This window comes from Tupaia chinensis, unplaced genomic scaffold, assembly GCF_000334495.1.
Source record: "Tupaia chinensis unplaced genomic scaffold, TupChi_1.0 Scaffold000458_2, whole genome shotgun sequence".
NCBI classification, from domain to species: Eukaryota; Metazoa; Chordata; class Mammalia; order Scandentia; family Tupaiidae; genus Tupaia; species Tupaia belangeri.
Genome location: NW_006159967.1, coordinates 406241 through 421604, shown reverse-complemented (window position 1 = coordinate 421604; position 15364 = coordinate 406241). Strand labels below are relative to the sequence as shown.

The following is a 15364-nucleotide window of genomic DNA, read 5'->3' as shown; positions in this document are numbered from 1 at the left end:
CAGGCTGGAATACTCTATTGCTACAAAAGTATTTGGGAAATAGAACATTTAAAATATCCAAGAACAAGCGTTTGAGGGGAGGAATGAGACACTGGGATGAAAGCGGAGTGGGATGAGACAATGGAGGACATTAAATACAAGTCTAAGGGTTAGGTCTTTTCACTAGATAATTTAATAGACACGGGTATCAGTATTTACTTACAGAATCTAAAAGTTCTTTCAAAGTTGACATGATGACATGGCACTAAAGGTCTTAGAGGTTGATAATCAAAGAAGATAAAAACCATTTTGATATGAAAAAGGTCAACTAAACATAGCAAACTTATGCTGAATATAATCTCCCTGTGTCAATTTTTCTTTCCCCAAAGTGGAGAGAGGCAGAATAGATGTAAAAGAAAGCAAGACATGGCAACCTGCTGACCACAGATGGAATTTATGATAGGCCTGACAGAGGCCGAATGCCTCTTGCTGTGCTCCACCCAAGGGTTTTTAGCTTGTAGGTTCTATCCAGCTAGTTTCTGAACCAACCCTAGAGAGGTTTGAAAATCAGTTAGGTTGCCCATCTCACCAGATGAGATTGCCCATCTCACCAGATGCTGGGTTCCAACTATGTGCCTATAGACTGTAGCTGCTCTTCCCTCCACCCCACAAACCCCATTGATTAGTGTTCTGGTTTAGAGTCTTGTGCCTGTTTTCAGAACTAGAAATAAATGAAAGCTAGTGTACTAGATTGCATGTCAACATTTGTGTAGTACTCTAGAATAATTTCAAAACTGACAGTCTCTTTTTCATTTAATATAAAACAGAAACAAACCTTTGTTCCCCTCACTTCTCACCCTCCATAGCTCTCCCTAATCCTCCAGAGGCTGGAATGTGTTCTCTGTCTCTCCAGTTACCGGTGGGATTTAACTTCAACCTTTTAACCTGGACAACCCTCTTGAAAACCTCACTCTATTACCTGTCCAATTTTATGTTCTCCATTTGCCAAGAAATTTTCACCACTTCTCATCCACAACTCTTAAGGCATCATACTTTGAGATTAAAAAAAAAATTTTTTTTTATTTATATGAGAGAAAAAGGAACAGAGTGAGAGGAGAAGGGAGAGAGAAACAGACAGAATCTGACAGGTATTTCTTTATTTATTTCATTCTATCTTTTTTTTTTTGACAGATTTTTGCTATAGGAAGTGTGTGCTTGCCAGAGAGACAGAGAGAAACAGAGAGACAGAAAGCATAAAATCACCTGCTAAGGGGGATGGCCACGCTGCAATCCTCTCTCCTTGACTCTCCTCTTGGGATTTTGGGCATGCACACATATGCGCCTGGTGTGGTTTTTGTTTGTTTGTTTGCTTTGTTTTGTTTTTGAGAGTCTTCTGGGTTTCTTTTTGGTTTTTGTTTGTTTGTTTTTTGCTATAGGGCACGTATGCATGCCAGAAAGACAGATAGACAGAGAGACAGAAAGTGAGAAATCATCCCCCGGGGGGGATGACCACACTGCCGTCCTTCTCCTCCATTCTCCTCTCGGGAACTTGGGCACGAACACACACATGTCCAGCGTGAGTTTAAGCCACCGGGTCCAGGACTCGAACTGTGGTCGACTACATGGGAGTCCAGCGACATAGCCATTATGCCAACTGCTGGTCTCATGCCTGGTGTGTTTTAAGCTGCCAGGTTGGGGACTTGAACTGTGGTGACTATGTGGAACTCCAGCGACGTAACCATTACACCATCTACTGGTCCCCTATAGGTAATTCAGACAAGGTTTCACTAAGTCATGATCCTCCTGCTGATAGTCTCCAAATTAGCTAGGATTACAGGCAAATGCAGCTGTACGTGACATGTCCAGATCAGCCCAGGAACCAACAAACCTAGACTTCCCACATATCTTTTAGCCTCCCAAGAGGTTGCACTATCTGTGTACCACTGTTGCTGGGCCACCTGACCTATTTTGAAACCATCTGGACATCATACCTTGATCTCTAGGGACCTTCCTTTTTTCTGAGGAAGACTTATTCCTCAAGCCTCAGCTCTGTATATTCTTGGTTTGTTCTCTTCACCATACTGGTCTGTTGCTGTTGAGATGCCAACAATCTCTGACTAAGGCCATTCAAGTGACAGAAGTTCTGAAAAGAATACACCGAGTGCACAGGGTTTAACTTATAAAAAGTCTGTAAAGCACTCTGGGCTATACGGAAGTTAAAAGGTCACAGAGTCACTGTTTTTCAAAGTGAAATGAGAAAGTGACTTCTCGAGTTTCAATATCAGGGACCAAAGACTGATCATAAACTGATCTTTACCTTCCCATTCTGGGGCACAGATACATCAGGAAAAATTATTTTTGAGCTGCCAGGTGGCATGGTGGTTAAGTGCGCTGGACTCCCACATGGCCTACCGTGGTTTGAGTCCCAGACCTAATGGCTTGCTTTCTCGCTTTCCCTCCCTCTCATGCTCTGTCCCTCTCTGGTCAAATTAAAATAAGTAAATAAATAAAGCTAAATAAAATAATGCTTTTTTAAAAAATTATTTTCAGTGTGGAGAAAAAGTAGGTAAGACTTTTCAAATGGTGAAAAATAGGGTCATGAATAATTCATTGTCCTACTTTGAATTCTTGTTTAGAAAAATGAAATGATAAATATTAAAGTAATTTTTAAGCTGCACAGTGATATATGGGTTTTATTTTTAGTGGGCAAAACTAAAAACTCACTGTGTGAAATATTTTGCATATATTATCTCTTGCCATTCCTACAGTAGCCCAATAAAGTACATATAATTTTTATTCCCAGTTTAGGTATCAGGAAAACAGGTCATAGTAATTTGCTAAAGAAATACAGCCACATGCAGAAGAGTTGCTAATGAACCTTTAGCTATCTAACTTCTAAGCCTGAACACTCAACCAGATAACCAGTCAACTCACGGCCACCAGGTGGCATGGTGGCTGAGGGTGCTGGACTCCCCATGGCCAACCACAGTTCAATTCCTGAACCTGGTGGCTTGCTTTCTCACTTTCCCCCTCTCTTTGTCTGGTCAAAATGGAAAATAATAATAATAAAGTTAAATAAAATAAAATTAAAAAAGAATAGTTTTTTTAAAAAAGAAAAGAAACCAGTCAACTTGCCCATTTTTATTTAAAAACAAATCAACACTTTAAAATTATAATTGTGAGGAGCTAAATTTAAAAAGAATATGTTAAAATTATAAAAATCTGTGACCAGCAGTTAGCGTAACGGCTATGTTGCTGGACTCCCATGAAGTCGACTGCGGTTGGAGCCCCAGCCCCAATGGCTTAAACTCAAACCAGTCGCATATGCATGCTTGCCCAAGATCCAGAGAGGAGAATGGAGAAGAAGGGATTGGGGCATGGCCATCCGCGGAGCAGAGTGACGGGACTTCCTGCTTTCTGTCTCTGTTTCTCTCTGTCTTTCTGGTGAGTGCATGAGCCCTATAGCCAAAAAACACCTCTCCAAAAAAGGAAAAAAGAAATTTAAAAAACCTAAAATTACAACTTTGAGAAGCTAAATACAAAAAGATATAATTATTATTATTTATTTAAATAATGATTTTATTTATTTATTTATTCATTTTTAATTTGACCAGAGAGGACAGGGTGAGAGGGAGAAAGAGAGAAGGTGAGAAAGTAAGCCATCAGGTCTAGGACTTGAACCATGGTCGGTCATGTGGAATTCCTGCACCCTTAACCACCATGCCATCTGTTGGCCACAGACTACGTACGATTTTTATAAGCACAAAAAAAAAAGAAGAAAAAGAAAAACAGAGACCAAACTTCTAAAAGCTTGTTATCTGTAACCTAAGATAAGTTTTTTTTAAAAAAAAAAAACAGCAAAAGTTGTTCACTGTGGATCTGATAATTCAATTGAAGAACCTAGTCAGAACCTTGTAAATATAAAATATGCACTTTCTCCCTAAAGATATAATGAATATCTAATACTCAGCAGGTACCATACTAAGAACTGAGAACAGACAGGGATGAGCAAGAGAGATGTGGCCCTGCCTTTGAGGAACATATGGACATGAAAGTAACTCCATATGTAAATACAGTGTCATATGGCAAGTGTGATAAAAGGGAGGTAGAAAGGAGTAAACGCAGGGGAAACGTAACTCAGCTAGAGACAAGAGAAAAACTCCCTCTTTGGAATTAGAGCCAGGGCATGTGAGAAGCAGACAATAAGTGCCCCATGCAGAAGGAAGAGCATGCACCATGGATCAGAGTGGAGATGAGAAACGGAAGGAAGGTGAGAAGGAAGCCAACAGAATGTGAGACAAAGAAAGTGCTGAGGTTTAGGACTAGTGAGGTGGGCAGAGACTGAATCCTGCAGGACTGTACAACGTACTGAAGACTTAGACTACATCTAAGTGTGATGGTGAACCTATTTAAGAAAAAAGATTCCATCAGATTTTAGTTTTACAAGTACAATCTGACTAGAGAATGAAAAGTAGATGGGAGTGGGCCTGAGGTAAGAGTGGAGCTCTGTTAAGAAACTGTTGCCGGGAACCAGCAGTTAGTGTAATGGCTATGTCGCTGGACTCCCACGTAGTCGACCGCGGTTCGCGTCCCGGACCCGGTGGCTTAAAACTCACGCCAGGCATGTGTGCGTGCGTGCCTAAGATCCCGGGAGGAGAATGGAGGAGAAGGGATTGTGGCATGACCATCCCCCCTGGGGGGTGATTTCTTGCTTTCTGTCTCTATGTCTCTCTCTGTCTGTCTGGCGAGCGCGCGCGCCCTATAGTGAAAAAAAAAAACCTCTCAAAAAAAAAAAAAGAAACTGTTGCCAAAATCCAGGAGATAGGTGGTGATGAGTGGGGATACGGTAACAGATGTGGACAAGAAGAGTAGATACTTATAGATAGAATGTGCCGCTTTTAAGCTACTATCATTTATTCATTAGTATGGGTTCCATTCATAACTCACCTGGTTGCCCACCAATAATAAGTGTTCTCCGAGGAGAAAGTCTTTGAGCATATCTTCCATCACTATCATGTGCTAAAGAAAAAAGAACTAGAGATTAATTATGTTTGGCATAATCGAGGTGAAATACAAAAGATGACCATAAAGATAATTTCATGGGATGTAAAACACCTACTGTGATACACAATACCCAACAATTTGACAGCAGGTGGTATGATGGTTAAGTGCTAGACTTCCACATGGCTGATTGTGGTTTGAGTCCCAGACCTGGTGGCTTGCTTTCTCATCTTCTCTCTCTCTCTGTATGTTTCTTTCTCATGAACACACACGCCCTATAGCAAACATACATAAATGTAATTTTAAAAAAACACACAAAATTAATGCTGTGGTTATAAGTATGTTACGTAACCAAATGGGTCACTGATACTGCAAACCTGAACTAGTCCACCTGAACAAGACTAAGCAGCTAACCAATATTTTAGAACTTTTATAACTCAATCCCAGTATTATTCACCTATTCAATTATATAGCATTGGCTTATAATTTAATATTTAGATTGATCCTTGCTAATGTAAATATACGAAGATTTCTTAAAATAACTGGAGATGTCCACAACACTTAACACTGACTTGTCTTAACTCTCACCTTCAACGGTATATATATCTTCAGAATTAAAAACATTGTTTACCTTTCATCTTTTATTTGAATTATGACACAATATAATAAAAGAACTAGATTAAAGTTGTTCACAGCAGCCACAGAGGAAATTACATTGCTGTTTTGTACCTTGAAAAATAGGACACCTGTAAGTAGGTTACAAAGACTCATCAGGGGTTGGGGCAGACCTACATCCCAGCACAGTTAATATCCCTATCACTTCCTTCCATTTTCTGTAACAAATCAGTAACAGTCTCATAAGTAACTGAAGTTATTGAGATTCCCTATTTGTAGAAAAGACAAATTAACCTTTCGTACCTTTGCACATGCTACAGCTATTTTTCTAGTATGCCACTTGTTTTTCTTTTTTAACGTTTTCTCTTTTGACAGTCTGAAATTTTTCCTTTTATTTGTCAAATTTAGCAATACTTTCTTGGAAAGAAAACTGAGAAAGTTTTTTTTTTTTTTTTTCCTCTTGAGTTCAAGAACTAAGGAACATTCTCTAATGTTTATCTTCATAGTTTTTATTATTCAAAATACTTTTACAATACATAAACCATGGAACTAGCGTTTTAACAAGGTTTGCAGTTAGGTGAGCATATCCATTTACTATCCATCTTGGGGTACTTCTAAGAATAAAAAGGGACACTATTAATAACTATGCTGGGACAACAAATGTAAACAGAGATTGTCCTAAGCAAACAGATGCATAGTCACCCTACTATAAAAGGGAGTCTAGACCATCATTTTAAACTGCCTTTTGGTGTTAATAGAGTCTGGTTATATACTCTCTAAGTAAGATGAAAAGGCAGTGCCAATTTCTAAACAAAACTAAGGATCACTAGCAATAAATCGGCTAATCTACATGAGTAATGGAGAGAAAAGTTGGAAGGAGCACCTGCCATGCCAGGTGAAAATAAAAAACAAAAACAAAACAGTGTATTGTATATACTGAAAAACAATCCAAACTATACTTGTGTTCTTAATCTTCTTTATTCTCATGTTCTCCTACTTCAGGCCTTCATCACACCTAACTATATTGTTCAAATCAATTCCTTCCATCTATCCTTCCTTCTCTCTCTCTCTCTCTCTCTCTCTCTCTCTCTCTCTCTTTCGTAAGGATAGAGAGACAGAGACAGGCAGCCCTAGCAGGATCCTCATGTCACAATCCGACCCCAGTTTCAGCCAGACTGGATCACAAGCATTCACGCATGCCCAGCACAGTCAGGGAGTTCCGAGGATAGGAACTCACACCCCTTCCCATGTGGGTCCACCAACTATGTCCTCTCTGAGGGAAAATCTCTGTCTTTCATCTAGGGAGCCAGATCCCACATGACCAACCCCAGTTGGAATCCCAGCCTCAGTGGCTAGAAAATATGCTAGCATTTGTACATTCATGCTCAAAATTCTGAACGGATAAAGAAATGGAGGAAAAGGAATTGCAGTGTGACCATGCTCTAGGGGGTTTCTCTCTCTCTCTCTCTCTGATGAGTGCATGTATCCTCTGGCAATTAAAATAAAACTGGTTTGAAGGGCTGGACAGTGGCAAAGCAGTAAACCATAATGCTTTATGAGGCCGACTCACAAAAGAAGGTCATATGTTCACATCTAGAGACCTCCCTAAGTATACCAGGCACACATGTGCCCATGATCAGTGCTGGCTTAAAGAAGAGGGTGAATCACAGTGTTAACCCAATTGGGTATGCTGTCTCTCTGTCTCTCTCTTGCTTATGAAAAATTTTAAATAAACTTTAAACTTTTTTTGTTTGTTGGACAGAGTATAATATCATCAAATGAAATAAACTTTAAAAAATAATCTGTTTTGGGGTCAGCAGATGGTATGGTGGCTAAGATGCTAGATACCACATGGCTGACTCTGTAGTTCAAGTCCCAGACCCAGCAGCTGGAAAAAGATACCAGGGGCATATACATGTGTGCCCAAATCCTGAGAGGAGAATGGAGTAGAGACTGTAGCATGACCATCTCCCCTGGGGAGTGATTTCTCACTTTCCCTCTCTCTCTCCAAAGAGTACACACGCCTTATGGCAAAAATCAACAACAACAACAACAAAATCAATTTAGATGCAATATGGTAAAGGTATAACAAGGCACAGAACAATAAGATAGCATAGAAGTATCTCAATCTGCAGGGACCAGCAGTTGGTGTAATGGCTATGTCACTGGACTCTCATGTAGTCAACCATAGTTCGAGTCTTGGACCAGGTGGCTTAAACTCACGCTGGGCACATGTGCATGTGTGCCCAAGATCCTGAGAGGAGAATGGAGGAGAAGGGATTGTGGCGTGGCCATCCCTCCTGGGGGGTGATTTCTTGCTTTCTGTCTCTCTGTCTCTCTCTGGTGAGCACACACACACTATAGCAAAAACCTCTCCCCCCCCTTAAAAAAAAAGAGAAGAACCTCAATCTGCAGAGGCACTGAAGAAAGACTACTGCTTCAAAGGTAAAGTACAGCATAAAAAGAAATAGTAGTACACATAACAGAGCAAATTTAATCAAGCCACTGTCCCCAGAACTGGTGAAGCTCAATTTTTTTATTAATGGTTAATCATAACGTGTTATAAAGAGAAGGTACATTTGGAGACAGGTTACAAAAAGTCCCTCAGGGCCATTGTGTAAAGTTCACTGCAGTCCTGCAGTCTTTGATGTCTGTGTCACAAATACCATGGCAACAGACCTGTGTTCAAGGGCACAATGGTCTTTGTTATTACTGCATTTTCTACATTCTCATATGCTGTGAAGTCTTTTCAACCTTTACTGCCACAGAGATTTTGAAACTGTCACTTACAACAGTTTTCTGATTCTTTTTTTTGTTTGTTTGTTGGACAGAGTATAAGATCATCAATGCTTGAAAATAGTATATTTTCCTTATAATCATGGTTTTGTCTTTATCTGATTGGAAAGGTTTTTTTTCCCTCCTTTGTGTCTCATAAGTATCTTTAATTTTTTTCATTAGTCTACTGGTAGTGTAAGAGCATTAATGCCCCAGAAGAAATAAAACTTAAATCATGCCACATGTGTGTGCGTGCATGCCCAAAATCCCAGGAGAAGAGCAGAGGATAAGGCACTGTGACATGGCCATACTCCCTGGGAGGTGATTTCTCACTTTCTCTCTCTCCATTTCTCTCAGTCTCTCTCTAGTAGTGCATGCACCCTATGGCAAAAACCTTTAAAAAATTTTTTTAAAGGAAAACTTAATTGGTCACAGAATGAATACAAAGTAAATCAAGGTTATGCCTTTTCCTAATAAAATTATTAGAAATTTAAAAATTTCTAATGAAGATTTACATTAAGAGAAGAATTTACCTAGGTACTTTTTAGACTGTTAATATAATTTAAGGATATAAATTGTGGTCCTCACTGAACAATAAACAGAACTGGAGAACTGCACATTTAAAAAAAAACTATTACTTAATTTTACTAACTCCTTAATAGTGAAAATAGTAAGCAAAAATTCTTCTAATTTTATTTGCATAGGTAACATTTACTTGCAGATTAGTGATGAAGCATTAAAGGAAAATTCACTTGTTTATTATTATAAAAAATACAAATACTTGGCAGAAAATCTGGGAAATAAAAAAAAAATCATGAGTATTTTTCTCTGAAAAAATTCTTACTAAAATGAAATCAACAATAAAGTTTTCTAATCCCTTCTCATCTATTCTCCTCTTGGGATTCTGGGTGCACCACGCACACACTCCCAGAGTGAGTTTCAAGCTGCCAGGACTGGGACTCAAACCAGTGTCTTAACCACTATGCCACCTACTGGCCCCTTATTTCTGTATCTTAATGGAAGGTTCGTAATTATTAGTTAGTTTACAAGTGGAGAATTCTTTATCTTCCATTTTAAAGAAAGTGAAACAAAAAAAGGTAACAAAAAAACCTAGGAATTTATAGGAAAGAGTATTAGGGAAATGATGCATTGAATGCATCTCTCTTTAAGCTGCTGAAATGATTTAACTAACTAGCAAGCAAAATGAAGGGTGAGTAGCACTATTTTGTTATTAATTTAGTAATGTATTCATTATATTTACCTAGTGTAGAGATGTATATGTGTAAGTGTATATAAAAAACTTTTTTTGGGGGGAGAGGTTTTTGCTCTAGGGAGCATGCACTCGCCAGAAACAGAGGGAACCAGAGGGACAGAAAGCAAGAAATCACCCTCCAGGGGGGATGGTCATGCCACAATCCCTTCTCCTCCATTCTCCTCTCGGGATCTTGGGCACACATGCATATGTGCCTGGTGTGAGTTTAAGCCACTGGGTCCGGGACTCAAACCATGGTCGACTACATGGGAGTCCAGCGACATAACGATTATGACATCTTCTGGTTCCTAAAATTTACTACTCTAATCATAGCAACAATTCCTCTAATTTTCAATTATCTTTGGAAAGATTTTTAAGTTTTATAGTGGCTTAATAACAGATGTTTCTTTTTCTTTCTTCTTTCCGTTGTTTTTTTTTTTTTTTTTCAGTTTTGCTTTGGCACACATGTTTACCGCTTACTGAGAGAGCGAAAGTGAGAAGTCATCCCCCTGAGGGATGCCCAGGCTGCAATCCCTTCTTCATTCTCCTCTAGGGATTTTGGGCACACTTGTGCCCAACAACATGTATTTAAAGCCACTGAGTCTGGAACTTGTAGTGCTCAGTTGGCCATGTAGGATTCAGGCATTTTTAACCTCTTTGCCACCTGCTGGTCCAAGATGTTTCAACACTTCATTTAGTATCATCTGAATCGAATTTAGGATTACAAAAATAATTACACGCTGATTTCACTTGAATCATAGTTAAATTACCACAATGTATGTGATTTATCCAAGAATGCAAAGCAATGGTCTTACCTGGATATTGTCATAGAATAGAACATCAGGAACTTTCATTTTCTCATGGGCATTATAGATTGGTGCACTAACACTGCCAATCCTCAGAGACCCAGACGCCACTTCACCTAAACATTTCACACAAGGCACAGAATTACTCATAGCACCATCCTCAGAAAAGCCAAGCCAACCAACACAGCATTTTTTTTTTTCCCCAACACAGCTTCTGTAAACACCTGCGGGCTCTTTAAGGGATTTTAATTTAACATCTACAGAAATAAGCCTGAAAGTGGTAATAAAACACCACGGTTCTATGAACAGCTTAAAATAGTCCAAAATGTAATAAAATTTTATTTAAAACATTGTAGAAATAGCAAACAACATAGAGATGGGATTGAGAGGGAGATTTAAAACCCAGCACACAGTTAAGCTACTTCCATGGCAAATCGTCTGGTCAGAGATGATAACACATACCTAACCCAAATATAAATTCAAAACCTCAGAAGTACCATGAATATTATTTTGGGGCTTCCCTTAAAAATGACTACAAGATAATTCCTTTGATATCTAGTAAAAAAAAAAAATACAGATAAACTGACCTCTCACAGACCTCTTAAATTCCCGTCTTCAGGGATGGTCCCAAGATCCATATGTTCAAATAAGCACACAAGTAATTCTGACACCCAGACAGGCTGGGAACCTCTGTCTTACAAAATCAATTATTCTGTAATAATTATTATTGCACTATTTCCTATGGCTTTAAATAGGCTGGCCTAGAACAGATTATGAGCTCCTTAAAAGTAGGAAACTAAACATGTCAAAGGCAGAGAACACGTCACATGTATATCTTGGACAGTAGCCAGATACACATGTTCACTGCCTGCCATGTTCTAAAATAAATAATAATTATAAAATAGTAGTAGTTATTAAAACAGTAATGCTGACCAATCAACAATAGTTATAATTTATTAACTATAAATTAATTATAATTAATTATATGTGCCAAACTAGGAGCATCATCTCATTTTTTCTCATATAGTCTCATATAACTCTCTTAACAATAGGGCAAGAACTATGAGGGGGACCAGCAGTTGGCATAATGGATATGTCACTAGACTCCTATGTAGTTGACTGCGGTTCAAATATTGGACCCAGGGGCTTAAACTCACACCAGGCGTGTGTGTGTGTGTGTGTGTGTGTGTGTGTGGCGTGGCCATCCCTCCTGGGGGGTGATTTCTTGCTTTCTGTCTCTCTGTCTCTCTCTGGTGAGCACACACACACTATAGCAAAAACCTCTCCCCCCCCTTAAAAAAAAAGAGAAGAACCTCAATCTGCAGAGGCACTGAAGAAAGACTACTGCTTCAAAGGTAAAGTACAGCATAAAAAGAAATAGTAGTACACATAACAGAGCAAATTTAATCAAGCCACTGTCCCCAGAACTGGTGAAGCTCAATTTTTTTATTAATGGTTAATCATAACGTGTTATAAAGAGAAGGTACATTTGGAGACAGGTTACAAAAAGTCCCTCAGGGCCATTGTGTAAAGTTCACTGCAGTCCTGCAGTCTTTGATGTCTGTGTCACAAATACCATGGCAACAGACCTGTGTTCAAGGGCACAATGGTCTTTGTTATTACTGCATTTTCTACATTCTCATATGCTGTGAAGTCTTTTCAACCTTTACTGCCACAGAGATTTTGAAACTGTCACTTACAACAGTTTTCTGATTCTTTTTTTTGTTTGTTTGTTGGACAGAGTATAAGATCATCAATGCTTGAAAATAGTATATTTTCCTTATAATCATGGTTTTGTCTTTATCTGATTGGAAAGGTTTTTTTTCCCTCCTTTGTGTCTCATAAGTATCTTTAATTTTTTTCATTAGTCTACTGGTAGTGTAAGAGCATTAATGCCCCAGAAGAAATAAAACTTAAATCATGCCACATGTGTGTGCGTGCATGCCCAAAATCCCAGGAGAAGAGCAGAGGATAAGGCACTGTGACATGGCCATACTCCCTGGGAGGTGATTTCTCACTTTCTCTCTCTCCATTTCTCTCAGTCTCTCTCTAGTAGTGCATGCACCCTATGGCAAAAACCTTTAAAAAATTTTTTTAAAGGAAAACTTAATTGGTCACAGAATGAATACAAAGTAAATCAAGGTTATGCCTTTTCCTAATAAAATTATTAGAAATTTAAAAATTTCTAATGAAGATTTACATTAAGAGAAGAATTTACCTAGGTACTTTTTAGACTGTTAATATAATTTAAGGATATAAATTGTGGTCCTCACTGAACAATAAACAGAACTGGAGAACTGCACATTTAAAAAAAAACTATTACTTAATTTTACTAACTCCTTAATAGTGAAAATAGTAAGCAAAAATTCTTCTAATTTTATTTGCATAGGTAACATTTACTTGCAGATTAGTGATGAAGCATTAAAGGAAAATTCACTTGTTTATTATTATAAAAAATACAAATACTTGGCAGAAAATCTGGGAAATAAAAAAAAAATCATGAGTATTTTTCTCTGAAAAAATTCTTACTAAAATGAAATCAACAATAAAGTTTTCTAATCCCTTCTCATCTATTCTCCTCTTGGGATTCTGGGTGCACCACGCACACACTCCCAGAGTGAGTTTCAAGCTGCCAGGACTGGGACTCAAACCAGTGTCTTAACCACTATGCCACCTACTGGCCCCTTATTTCTGTATCTTAATGGAAGGTTCGTAATTATTAGTTAGTTTACAAGTGGAGAATTCTTTATCTTCCATTTTAAAGAAAGTGAAACAAAAAAAGGTAACAAAAAAACCTAGGAATTTATAGGAAAGAGTATTAGGGAAATGATGCATTGAATGCATCTCTCTTTAAGCTGCTGAAATGATTTAACTAACTAGCAAGCAAAATGAAGGGTGAGTAGCACTATTTTGTTATTAATTTAGTAATGTATTCATTATATTTACCTAGTGTAGAGATGTATATGTGTAAGTGTATATAAAAAACTTTTTTTGGGGGGAGAGGTTTTTGCTCTAGGGAGCATGCACTCGCCAGAAACAGAGGGAACCAGAGGGACAGAAAGCAAGAAATCACCCTCCAGGGGGGATGGTCATGCCACAATCCCTTCTCCTCCATTCTCCTCTCGGGATCTTGGGCACACATGCATATGTGCCTGGTGTGAGTTTAAGCCACTGGGTCCGGGACTCAAACCATGGTCGACTACATGGGAGTCCAGCGACATAACGATTATGACATCTTCTGGTTCCTAAAATTTACTACTCTAATCATAGCAACAATTCCTCTAATTTTCAATTATCTTTGGAAAGATTTTTAAGTTTTATAGTGGCTTAATAACAGATGTTTCTTTTTCTTTCTTCTTTCCGTTGTTTTTTTTTTTTTTTTTCAGTTTTGCTTTGGCACACATGTTTACCGCTTACTGAGAGAGCGAAAGTGAGAAGTCATCCCCCTGAGGGATGCCCAGGCTGCAATCCCTTCTTCATTCTCCTCTAGGGATTTTGGGCACACTTGTGCCCAACAACATGTATTTAAAGCCACTGAGTCTGGAACTTGTAGTGCTCAGTTGGCCATGTAGGATTCAGGCATTTTTAACCTCTTTGCCACCTGCTGGTCCAAGATGTTTCAACACTTCATTTAGTATCATCTGAATCGAATTTAGGATTACAAAAATAATTACACGCTGATTTCACTTGAATCATAGTTAAATTACCACAATGTATGTGATTTATCCAAGAATGCAAAGCAATGGTCTTACCTGGATATTGTCATAGAATAGAACATCAGGAACTTTCATTTTCTCATGGGCATTATAGATTGGTGCACTAACACTGCCAATCCTCAGAGACCCAGACGCCACTTCACCTAAACATTTCACACAAGGCACAGAATTACTCATAGCACCATCCTCAGAAAAGCCAAGCCAACCAACACAGCATTTTTTTTTTTCCCCAACACAGCTTCTGTAAACACCTGCGGGCTCTTTAAGGGATTTTAATTTAACATCTACAGAAATAAGCCTGAAAGTGGTAATAAAACACCACGGTTCTATGAACAGCTTAAAATAGTCCAAAATGTAATAAAATTTTATTTAAAACATTGTAGAAATAGCAAACAACATAGAGATGGGATTGAGAGGGAGATTTAAAACCCAGCACACAGTTAAGCTACTTCCATGGCAAATCGTCTGGTCAGAGATGATAACACATACCTAACCCAAATATAAATTCAAAACCTCAGAAGTACCATGAATATTATTTTGGGGCTTCCCTTAAAAATGACTACAAGATAATTCCTTTGATATCTAGTAAAAAAAAAAAATACAGATAAACTGACCTCTCACAGACCTCTTAAATTCCCGTCTTCAGGGATGGTCCCAAGATCCATATGTTCAAATAAGCACACAAGTAATTCTGACACCCAGACAGGCTGGGAACCTCTGTCTTACAAAATCAATTATTCTGTAATAATTATTATTGCACTATTTCCTATGGCTTTAAATAGGCTGGCCTAGAACAGATTATGAGCTCCTTAAAAGTAGGAAACTAAACATGTCAAAGGCAGAGAACACGTCACATGTATATCTTGGACAGTAGCCAGCTACACATGTTCACTGCCTGCCATGTTCTAAAATAAATAATAATTATAAAATAGTAGTAGTTATTAAAACAGTAATGCTGACCAATCAACAATAGTTATAATTTATTAACTATAAATTAATTATAATTAATTATATGTGCCAAACTAGGAGCATCATCTCATTTTTTCTCATATAGTCTCATATAACTCTCTTAACAATAGGGCAAGAACTATGAGGGGGACCAGCAGTTGGCATAATGGATATGTCACTAGACTCCTATGTAGTTGACTGCGGTTCAAATATTGGACCCAGGGGCTTAAACTCACACCAGGCGTGTGTGTGTGTGTGTGTGTGTGTGTGTG

The 15364-nt window shown here is 38.3% G+C and overlaps 1 protein-coding gene across 1 annotated transcript in view; it reads right to left on the bottom strand.

The window, feature by feature from the left end:
• The window catches only part of VWA8 (von Willebrand factor A domain containing 8), a gene marked incomplete at its 5' end in the record, with an annotated part of 402506 nt that overhangs the window by 229890 nt on the left and 157252 nt on the right, over positions 1-15364 (bottom strand). Inside the window, 2 exon segments of the mRNA XM_006155509.3 lie at positions 4927-4998; positions 14181-14287. Of these exon segments, the coding sequence (XP_006155571.2) occupies positions 4927-4998; positions 14181-14287 (179 nt within the window).